This window comes from Antrostomus carolinensis, unplaced genomic scaffold (assembly GCF_000700745.2).
Source record: "Antrostomus carolinensis isolate BGI_N321 unplaced genomic scaffold, ASM70074v2 scaffold5746, whole genome shotgun sequence".
NCBI classification, from domain to species: Eukaryota; Metazoa; Chordata; class Aves; order Caprimulgiformes; family Caprimulgidae; genus Antrostomus; species Antrostomus carolinensis.
In genome coordinates this window covers 4,332-15,570 of record NW_010319663.1, presented here as the reverse complement: position 1 = coordinate 15,570, position 11,239 = coordinate 4,332, and the positions used below count along the sequence as shown (strand labels likewise).

At 39.6% G+C, this 11,239-nt stretch overlaps 1 protein-coding gene across 1 annotated transcript; it reads right to left on the bottom strand.

Moving 5' to 3' along the window:
- Positions 1-1,242: 1,242 nt before the first annotated feature.
- GORASP2 (golgi reassembly stacking protein 2) lies at positions 1,243-8,523 on the bottom strand. The gene is made up of 10 exons (XM_010169314.2): positions 8,440-8,523; positions 7,900-7,980; positions 6,922-7,125; positions 6,420-6,506; positions 5,850-5,980; positions 5,105-5,237; positions 4,856-4,979; positions 4,405-4,491; positions 3,097-3,189; positions 1,243-2,298 (listed from the first exon to the last, which is right to left on the bottom strand). Exons 1-10 carry the CDS (start codon positions 8,509-8,511, stop codon positions 1,979-1,981), a joined length of 1,332 nt encoding a protein of 443 aa, XP_010167616.2. The 5' UTR covers positions 8,512-8,523; the 3' UTR covers positions 1,243-1,978.
- Between the last annotated feature and the right edge of the window lie 2,716 nt (positions 8,524-11,239).

Below are 11,239 nucleotides of genomic sequence, written 5' to 3'. Positions count from 1 at the left end.
CACTGCCTTACTACCACTGCTCTCATACCTATTAAAAGGCTGGATCTATAAAGGGACCTTAAAATATCTTAACAGAAGCACATGACTTCAGACTAAGCATCTTATTTTGTGTGCTACTAGAGACAACTGCATCCCACCTACAAGAGTGTGCAACTTGCTGTTGGAAAGCATAGAAACATACCATCTAACTTCAGATTTTACTCCAAAGGACACTGTGCCATACTGTAAGAACAACAACAAAAAAACTATTCAAGTGTTCTAGTTCAAGGCATCTGATTACAATGAGCAATTGTTCTAAATATGGTATGCCATAAAATGGTTCATAATATGGTATGACATAAATATAGTATGACAAAACTTCTATTTCTACTGTTGTTAGGTTAGATAAGGGAAATAATAATGAGGACTCGAGCTGTAGAAGCATCTAAGGAAGTTACAGGAAAGACTGTTAGACCTGTGAGGCTTTATGAAGCTCAATACTAACAGACTTTCTCGCTATACAGCAAAGAAAAGAGGGAACATCCTTCCTCTTGTGCCAAGAGGTTTAATTCTGAAGTTCGTGACATTGGAAATGTGCATTAGTGGGGCAGAGGAAAGAAAAATACTTAAGTAATAAAAGATGAGATGGGACAACAGGTATTAGATAACATCTCAAAGAATTAGTTCAAGTGGAAGTCTTATGATCAGCAGTTAGATGCAACTACTCTTCCCACCAGTGATGAGGCACACTACGTTGCCAAAGGAATGATGCAGCTGTTGTGACAGACTTCAGCTCCAGCCTGCTGATGATATGGATAAAGTTTGCATATGCTTATAGCAAACACATATAAATTAAATCCCAGGAGTACAGAAGGACTGGAGTAGTACTGAAGAGTTTTCCACATCAGCTGCACCCAATACCAGCACTGGAGGCTATTGCCTGGAGTACCAGTGCACACACCAGTTCATACAAGTGTATAATCTACAGTTAATATACAGTTTTCATCCTGCACATCAATATACAAAGCCAAGTATGAATCATGGTGCAGGCAGATTTCATGACTCATTGCTGCAACAGATCTAACCACCAGTGCTGATCCTGCCTGCACCTGAATGACGAAGTCTGTCATTCCCTCTTGGATCCATTCCTCTGGAGCTGAGCACTTTCACGGATTTGTGCTAGAGAGAGCTGAGCTAAAAACAGTTAAATATGAATTTAAGCATTAAACAAATAAATGTGCTATTTTGTCACACAAAGGATAAAATTCCAGGAATTTATTGCTGTATGTATGCTTAATCCATCAATTTGTCTTACAGTAGTCATGAAGTGTCATATTGTGTGCTACATTTAACATTTCCTGTATTCCCTTCCAAATGCCATTTTACAGTGGGCGTATGAAACAACGCAGCAGCAATCACAAAACATGGCTTGAGCATCTCTCAAGAGCTTAAAAATAAAGATCTGTGTACAAGCTGAATAACGAGATGTCAGTTAAGAGGTCACTCAGCAACTTTAATAGAAATATCTTCAGATGGAAGCTTTGCAGTGTTAAAATTTACAACTCAGACTAAACATTCTCATCCCCACTGTAGTAACAAGATACTTGATACTTGCAAAGAACAAGAACTATGGTACGTAAATGTCACACGCAAGAACCGCTTCATTTCTATCAGAAGCAAAAATTGCTAGTTATAAGCAAGGACAGGCCTAGCAGGCTAAGGCTGTCAGCCTATATTTAAAAACATATACCTCCAAGTTTGGCAGTGGAATTCTATTTACCACCTTGACTCTTTTTTTTGGTTACATACAAGTACTTTTTCTCCCCTCCCACCACACACACTTTATAAACCCCCTTTTATTTTTATTATACCTTCATATTATTTACAGGACTCCTAAAGATTAAGTACAAACTAGTATGAAATTAATGATAGCTTGCTCTTCAAATATGTATCCCATGGCTAAATAAATACCAAGCCAATCCAACAGAGTGATCTGGAGTTATGATTCAGGATCTTGTGTATCTGTGACTCCAGATGTTTTCTCATTAACTGTAGAGGATTCACTTGATCTGTCAACAATAGTTGCCTTAGAAGTTGGGGTAGCGCTATCCAAGCTGAGCGTAGAGGTCTGTTCTACATTTACAGTAGTGCCAGGGTCGATGGAAAAGCTTGCAGCTTGAGTAAAGGAGGGAAGCAAATCTGTAGGCACTGTAGATGCCTCTGTGACCAAAGGAAGCAGAGGAACACATTTGGGTGGCATTGACAGAGGTGTTATTCCCATCAGATTCAGAGGTGGCAAGGAGGGAAGGGATGGCAAACCTAAAGAAAAAAAAAAAGAAAAAAACCCACTTCAGTGAGCTGCTGTATGCCACAGACAGATCTGGAGAGATCGCCTGCTTGCTTACAATTTTTACCTTCCCTGTCTCCTATTTACTCCTGGAGAGGAAGAAGCTTTTTGAATTTAGTGCGAGCATGATACATGTGCAGCACTGACTCAGCAGGCTAGTTTCAAGCCTGATACTTTACATATATCAGAACTGAAGAATCAGAACAAATCCAAATTTGCTTCTACCTCCCCAGAGGACTAGGTATTTAATGCACTGATACTGATGATCACGTTTTTCTGGCCTTCTCTGAAACTGCCAGAAACAAGAAGTTAAAAAGAACCTTATTCCATGTAAACTTCCAATTTCTTTTTGCTTGCTCCATGTGCACCTTCAGCAGTTTTGTTTTATTCAAAACCATAAATCTAGTATTAGTTCATACTTCTGGCATTCAATCAGGGTGCTTCAATCTCCTTATCTAGCATACAAGGAAATACCTCATATTTTCTTCTACCCATAAAACTATATGCTTTCATTCTTGGCACAGCCTCTTTCAAGATCATAAAGCAGGTAATATAAGATGAAACTAAATACAGACACAGGTTTAGAATTAGTTTATCTAATCTATCACATTCCTTATCTGCATAATCTGGGCACTACTGTCAACTCCCATCTCAGGCAAACATTCAATTTATCCTCTTCAGGACTCCACCAGATGGCTCTAAATGAGAGTGCCAAGGATCACCAAGGAGAGACCCACTATTACAGTGTTTCAGTCTGCAGAAGCACATACCAGGCTGTATTTCTGGAACGATGTGTGGTGCAGGTAAATTAAGTTTGGACAGATCAGTCAGGTTGGGAAGCCCTGCTGGTAATGGCATCAGACCTAAGACATGAGTAGAAAAGTTACAGTTGAAAACTTAAAATTGTTAAGCTCTAATTGTTTCTGAGATCTTATTGATCATTTAAAGTTATTTTATATTGCTTTACAACTTGATTATAATTTTTACCTGTAAGAATGCAAATTCACCTGAGTTTCAGCTTTTAAGCTGCACAGTGAAAACAGATACCTATTGCAGGAAGTCTGGACTAGTGAATACATAATCCCAACCTTTCAGATTTTTCTGAGGAAAGTAAGATCTTGTTTCAAGGAATTAGTAGGTTTGCATTCTGAGTTCAGTCGAACGTTTTAGTAGTTTGCTATTTTATCTAAGCAATACAGGATTAAAGTACACATGCACTTAGCTCTACTACACATTTTTTCCATGTTAGAGAGCATACCTCCAAGCTTTACCTAAAAACTTTTCGACACATCTTTTATCTACCAGTCTCATAGCATACAAAACCTATGTTTCCTTCAGTGTTTTGGAATGCAAGATTGAGTCCTGTACCAGGGCACCAAACACGTGGTAAAATCCTACACAATCCTCATCTCACCCACCGTGAATCATTCTGGAATACTAGTGCTTGAAATGTTCATTATTATCGGGAAATCATGCACATCACTTTGGAGACAGACTTTTATTTTTGTTATACGAGTTTAAATTACTAAATAATTCAGAAACAGTAAGTGCAACATACAGTTCTATATTGTTAGCCCTCTATTTATACTAGGAAGAATGATCAAGCTGAGTATTAAAACCAAGTTTCCCACAATGGATGTTTTATGGGCAAAAGGAATGCAGAAATAGTGAAGATATGCCTTCTCAGGGCTTTCTTCTGCCACGATGTCAGAGTGCAAAGGACCAATGGGAAACATACAATTTATGAAGTATGGAAAGTAACAATATATCAACTCAATAAATGTTTCCTGAGAAATCCTGAACATTGTATCTATTGTGCAGAGGGCCCTAAAAGGTAAATTATTGTAAACTTTGTTGCCAAGTCAGTCCTCTGTGTTACAGACATGCTGTGCACATGCTATAAAAAAAAAACAACTTAACCTTGTAGAGGTTGTACAGAGATCATTAACTGGAAAAGTGTACGCTGTATGAAGTTATACCCTCCTGCTCCCCAAAAAGCAGTGGAAAAGTCAGCCCTCTTCCCCTGCTCCCTTAAGATTTTTGTTTCAGAAGTGTTTTAAGAAATTTTACCTACTGACCTGGTAATGTAGTTGCTGGGTTAACTGGTGGCACAGAGGTAAGGGATTGACTGACTTGTGGTGGTAATAATGGAACTGTTGGAACACCTGGTGAAGTACACAGGAAAACAACATTAATTTTAAGCATACAACACTTCAGTACAAGACTTCAGTTCCCTTCCTCAAGGAGCACAAATAAATAATTGCTTACAGGAGAATTACTATTTGCCTTAGCCATAAAACGGTGAAGAAGAAAAACAGTATTCTAAACAATACGCATCGTATTTCTGATAGTTGTTTGCAATTAGTTTGCAAGTAAGTAGGGCACAGTTACAGCCTCTGCTGTTGAGAAATGTTTGGGGAAGAGAATTTTATTCTCTTCTGCCTTTTATTAAATTTATAGAAACATCTGTGAATGCAAAAAAAGTTAGAAAACTCACGCATTTCAGAAGTTAGTTACTTCCATACCAACCTGTACTGAGAACATTACTGACAGTAGTTGAGGGTGAACTAATAGAAAGTCCTGCAAGACTCTGTTCAAGGCCTGCTGACCCAGGGGGTAATGTGGCTGAGGGATTAACTGATGACAGCTGAACCTTATTGGAATGAAAAAAGAAAGTTACATCATTAGGGTTTGTTTCCAAAACAGCCAACAGAAGCAGAAAAGCAATATAACATCATAATCCATTCTTACCAAGCCAAAGAAGTGACTGCAACTTACCTCTGTGAAGCCATCTTTGAGGGGACTGAGAGATGCACTAGGCAACTGTCCCGGGAGAGAAATTTTCTTTCCCTCTTCAAATGGGCGTGTAGGTATCCTATGCAAATATCCATAACCAATGCCACATCCTAGGCTTTTAAAATATGGACATTGAAAAGTCAGTGAAGTGACTTTACAACTACAGACTCTGGCAGCAAACAATGCATGAATAACTCAAGATGCCAGCGAGTTTCAAGGTAAGTTCTGTACAACTTTCCCCACCCCCTCAAATTTTGCCTCATTTTCTATGGAGAAATAATCACTACAAGACAAATGAAAGGAAATTCTGTAGCTTTTAGCAATAAACTTTTAGTACAAAATAAATTTCATTGTTATTTAACCCAAGCAGCTATATCAGGTATACAGCCTGGAATTCAACTCTCAGTTGTTATTTGCAGTCCTTTGTTCTGGCTACTGCACAATGCTTTAAGAATATACGACAGCATAATGACAACTGAAGCCTAATGCAGAAAGCAGCCATTGAACTTCGTGCATTTTTTGCACCAGCTAATTTACTGTGTAAACACTCACCTCCCCGTTCGCAACTAAATCTGAACTTCAAGTAAATATACAATATATTACAGCAGAAACGCCTTGGATATAACACCACTCTCTTCCTGTCTTTGTAGAAAACTTAGGCAAGTAGCTTTTAGCCTAGTGCAGTAAGAAAGTTGTCCCATCCCCCTGGAATATACTGTCTCCTTACCTGCCTTCTCCACCCCAGGCAGAATTTGGTGTAATCACCACTTCCCGACAATTATCCGTGTCTGTGTTGTACACATAAAGTTTCAGTGGCTTCGCTTCATGCGTTTCAATAAGGGAAAAGAGATCTTCAGACTGTAAAAGGATAAAAACGACTAAGGGATTTCTTGTCCTTATTTCATCGTCTGACATTAGGAGGAACACCTTCCTAGCCTTAACTTTCTGTAACAGAACCTGGTAACTGCTAGCAGTTGTTGCAGTGCTGCTGTTTCGTGTGCTTTGCCAGTACAACTCAGAAGACACATGGCAAAACCCAGATTTCAAATCTGCTATTGGAAATATTAATATTAGAGTGCAAAAAAAGTTTCTATCTGACTTCACAAAGATACTTAAGAGCAGTTTTCATTTCCAGAATTGCATTTAAGCACAAAGAAGAGGCACCATGCCAGAGCTCCATCCTCTTTGCATTAACTTCCATTAGCACTGAACGGAGACAGAACTGGGGATGTTTCAAAGTGCACTGGTACAATTTCTTAGATTGAAAAAATTCAAAATCTTATTTTTATATACTTACCTCATTCATGACGGTATCTGCTCCAATTATATAGTCACTATGAGGTCTAAGTCCAGCTAATGCAGCAGGAGAATTTGGTTCCACTTCCTAGTTTTAAGATGGAAAGTTACAAAACACTGTAACTGTCAGGCTGTAGCAGAACAGTTAGATGCATGCTTCAGACAAGTTTTGAGTCAGACAAACTGGTCAAGTTTGCAACACAATTACTAGAATAGTCTCTAAACTAGTGAAACAGTGGCTAGATGACAGTCTCCTCTGATATTGTTACAAGGAGCCCTGAGTATTGTACACAACCACCCATTCAAATACAAGATTTGATAATATACTCACAGACATAGCGTTCCAGTTCAAAAGTCTTTCCAAATCCAAAAATCAATGAAGAGAAAAGAGACCATTTTGATCACATGGCTTGTGTGCCCCCTTGCAAGTTACTTTTCAGTAAGAAGATAAAAAGTGTAACAGTAAGCAACAGTGAGAAAAATACTTGGTAGTCTGTACGTACCAAAACATGCCATACGTTTTCATTGGCCCCATCAAAGCTGCAGAAACGAATGCTCACACCCAGCAGGCCCTGTCCACCCCACATGTTGCTGGGGGTCACCGAAGTTTCTCTCAGTTCCAGTGTTTTGCTACTATACACTAGCATTTTTACAGGTTTTTCAACATTTGCTTTCAACAGGTCCTTGAGAGTGTCATTGTCTTTATTCTGCGAATGTTCAAGAAGAGCTCGGTTTAGTGTTTAACGCAGTAAGCATCCAGTTCCATAGCACCACTCTGTATTTCAAAGGTCCTATAAACACTCTGCATTATCAGAATATGTAACTACAGCTATTTTATAACAAGTTTCCAGTCCCTTCACACTTCTAGAATACAACTCCAGTGAAAACCTGGGATTTCAGAGTAACAGACCATGCTTTCCAAACATGAAAGCGCTTTAAACCCGTGACAGGATGCACCTTGCAGCTGTTCAGAGGCCCTCAAATCCAGCCATACTGGTGGAAGAGCTTCCCCACAGCTGCTCTTTTCCACTGCCATGATGGTTTGTCATCTCACTACAGCTCCGCTTGAAAATTTTCTCCTGTGACTCCTGCCCAGCTAACAGCTTTGACAACAGCTCTTTTAATCAACTTGGTTGGACTGAAATGAGTTTGCACGTTCTCACACAAGCACTTTTGCAGACAGAACTGAGGGACACTGACACAAGCAGCTAGTGGTGGATCAGTAGGCAGTACTGTCTTCTGCTGGCACAGATGTCTGCAGAGAGCATGTTTGGCTGCATCCTTATTCTCCAAATAAACTTTTGATATTATAACTACAGGGTGAAATAAATTAATTTCTATGCAGTTAGACTTTCTCATTTTAAACTAATGAGAAATATTTTATATACATTTAAATAAAACAAATGCATCGGTTTACCTATAAAAATAAGATTCTCAACCCATTGTTTATACCCAGAGTTATAAAATAGCAGCACACTTACCAATCGTGAACCGTTAATGGACACAATGAAGTCAAAGAATGGCTCCAACCCAGCTCTATGCCCCGGGGAGTTTTCTTGTACCTAACAGAGTTGAACAAGAATTTAGCAAAACTGTACCAATGCTGATTCATAGACTAGAATTATATTTCCACTTGTGCAAACTGTAGTTCCAGAAGCTACCAATGTTTGGTGTCTGATTTAAACATTCAAACATAATCTTTTGGACCAAAAACTCTTCCCCCTCCCAAAAAAACCCCCCAACTCAAAACCAAACAAAAAACCTACCATTTAAAAAGAATCAGTAATTTATATATTGAGGAATGACACAACAGTAGCCACTCCCTGGGACAAGCACTGCTTAACAGCTGCAACAGATAAATTGTAGATATTTATTTCAATAAAGGACATTATGGTCAAAGGACAAGCTTAATGAACTCTCAAAAAGTTGGTTAAAAAGGAAAAAGCAGTGTCTTCCCACAGAAGAACCAACATTAGACCTTGCTTTTTATCTTATGCTTACTAGAGGAAAAGGAGAGTCACATCTGTGTAAGCAGGGGTTGTTATCTCATGATTAAACATCACCTGCTGACATTTGTGAGACACAGAGGGCATCTGTACAGCCAGTGATTCATTCACATACCAACAAGCTGCAAGAAAAGGGACACGTGCAATTTTGCAGCCATGGCAGCTCCAATAATGCAACCACTCCAGCAGGACAAGGCCTGAGTACCTGATACACATTGCTCCCAGAAGCCTGAAGTATGCTTTTAATTCCAAACCGAGTAACTCAGAGGTGTTTTGCCAGGGCTGTTTTTTCACTATTGCATGCACTGCTGACAGACAAAAGTAACTCCAATATGGCTATCAGATTTTTCCTACAGCCTCTGTAGCAAAGAATATCTTTATTTGTAAGCTGATTCATTTTACCCACTGGCTTTTTCTTTTATGTGCTACATTCACCTTCCAAAAAGATCTAAAAAGCGTTACCCTTTACAGTGTGGTTTCTTACACTGCGTGTTATTCCATCTGACAGAACTGGTACAAGTCTGCTAGCTTGTTCAATACTGGTCTGATTCTGCAGGAATTGAGTTTTCTCAATGTGACTCATCTAGAACAAAATATTCTAATATTAAAAAAAAAAGCTTGATTACTACTAAAACTGTCCTCTTAAGAGTCCATTTATCCCTACCCAACATATTCACAAAATCAGAGCTTGCAAAAACTCATATTACTTGTGGGTAGCTTTCTGTAACACATGCCAGAAGCACAGAACATTAGAGTCACATAACCTAAACATTTATTAAAGAAAAAATAATCTGGAACCAGTAGTTCCAGAGTCATATCACACACACTGATTGCTGCCCAAGATTTGTAAAGCAGCAAAAAGTATGACACCAACATCAGCCCAATGTAATAAAAATCACTGAGGCAGCAATAACATCCCCAAACCCCACATTTATCGTTTTTAACTAGACCCTGAAGTGTGTCTACAGAATTGTCTCTTCAAGGTGCCTGCATGCTCCTTGGAAATAACGTCCTGCAACGGGGGGCACAGGTATTCTACCTGGGTGAGAAGTATCAACTGTACAGAGCCACGAGTCTCAATCACCAAAGTAACCTGCAGTCCCACTACCTAGATCCAAACGACTGCCTCCCTCTTACTCACTCAAGCTGACGGCTCAAGATGCCTCTCGCCACGAACAACTAGAGATCAGGTACCAAGCTGTGCTGTGCCAGGTAACAGGGTGAAAGCACAAGCCAAGCTCCACGCAGCAGACCCTCTGACACTAGCTGTTGAGAAACTCCCAGGCACATTGTAGACGTTCTTTTGATATTAGTGGACTGTCCCTAGAGCTCAGTTTTAATTTTAGATATTAAAACTTTAAATAACATAGAGCTACCTCAGAACAGCCTCCACAAACAGGAATTTTAGTTTATGAGAAAAGTCAGAGAGGCTAAAATACACTGTATTAATTATCCTTCTCAAATGTAAAAAGCATTTACTAAGCTGGGGACTCAAGGCCTTCATGCCGAAGAAAGATTAAATGAAAGCAGAATTAAAGAACTCTTGTTTCCTATGACCATGCTCAACAATTGCATTCTCAGCTTGAAGTTTCTCTTGTAATTAAGTCACTGAAAACATCCTCTCCTATGATGTGGTTTTTCTAGTAGCAAATGTAGGATGAGCTTGTGCTGTTGGTCGCTCTTCCCTCCGCTTAGGCGACATGAAATACTTGAATAGCCTTTCTCTTTCCATCACCTATTGCATGTGATGTACAAGAACTTACATTCTGTGTTTCTAATAAGCCTGACATGAAGACTTTATACCAAAATGAAATCAGCAGATGGTTTCAGAAGTTATTGGGAAAAGAAGAATTTTAAAGACAGAACGTGTATTTCTAAACCTCAGCATTTAAAAAAATAAATAAATCAGTAAATACAGCAAACTGATACATTTATTCAGACAACATATCAGATTGTTAGGTCTGGATGTATGTAATGGCCTTGATATTATGAAAAGCCAGACTTAACTCAGCCAGTGTGACACCTGTCACAAAAGCAGTCCTGACACGGTCCACTCTTTCTTCAGAGATTTTCCTCTATTTCCAAATGAACTTCTTAAAATAACAAAAAACCCACACAATAAACCAAACAACAAACCCCTACACCCTGACACAATATCGCTCCCCCACAACCTCCAAGAGATTACATCCTGAACACTGTGAGCCACCAGTGACCAGCATTCAATCAGGCAACCTTTTAAAGAAGAAGGAGCACCTGCACTAAATGAGAATTACCTGTGTTCAGCACCCATCAATGCCAAGCTCGCTGGCAACGGGGATGTACAGATTTGGTATTCTAGGTATACTATTTATAGCCTGCCCTGAACTGACAAAGGGACTGCGAGAGTTTCCAAGTTCCGAACAATTAGTTTGCAGAAAAGTATTTTCAGATGTTGAACCTCTTCCCCCAAATCCATCACAACCCTGAACACCTCTGCATGGTTTGTTTCTAAGCAGCACGTGAAAGCCACCAGGAAGCCGCGCCTAAATGAAATCAAGCTCTAGTTGCATCAATCACACACGCGCCTCAGAAGCGCGTAGCTGCATCCCTTCTCTCATCGCATCTCCTCGTGCTGCCACGCACAGGTTCAGTCACAGTTTCCTGTTTCCCCAGCTTGTTTGGGCCCAGTGCCACTGACAGAAAGGCATTTTCATGCCTGGCAGTCCCAGAAATGCAAAACAGAAGTGCCAAGTTCATTCCACATGGAAAGTCTCCTCCTTAAAGAAGCGACACACTCAGCCCTGCAGAACCACCACACTGACCCCATACAGGTTTT

Excerpts from the sequence above, each read along its gene's own strand:
- GORASP2 (XM_010169314.2), bottom strand. The coding sequence starts at position 8,511 with ATGCCCTCTGTGTCTCACAAATGTCAGCAGGTGATGTTTAATCATGAG. Across the intron at positions 7,126-7,899 it reads CCATTAACGGTTCACGATTG|AATAAAGACAATGACACTCT; the intron begins GTAAGTGTGCTG and ends GAACATTCGCAG. Across the intron at positions 5,238-5,849 it reads GCCTGGGGTGGAGAAGGCAG|CCTAGGATGTGGCATTGGTT; the intron begins GTAAGGAGACAG and ends ATATTTTAAAAG.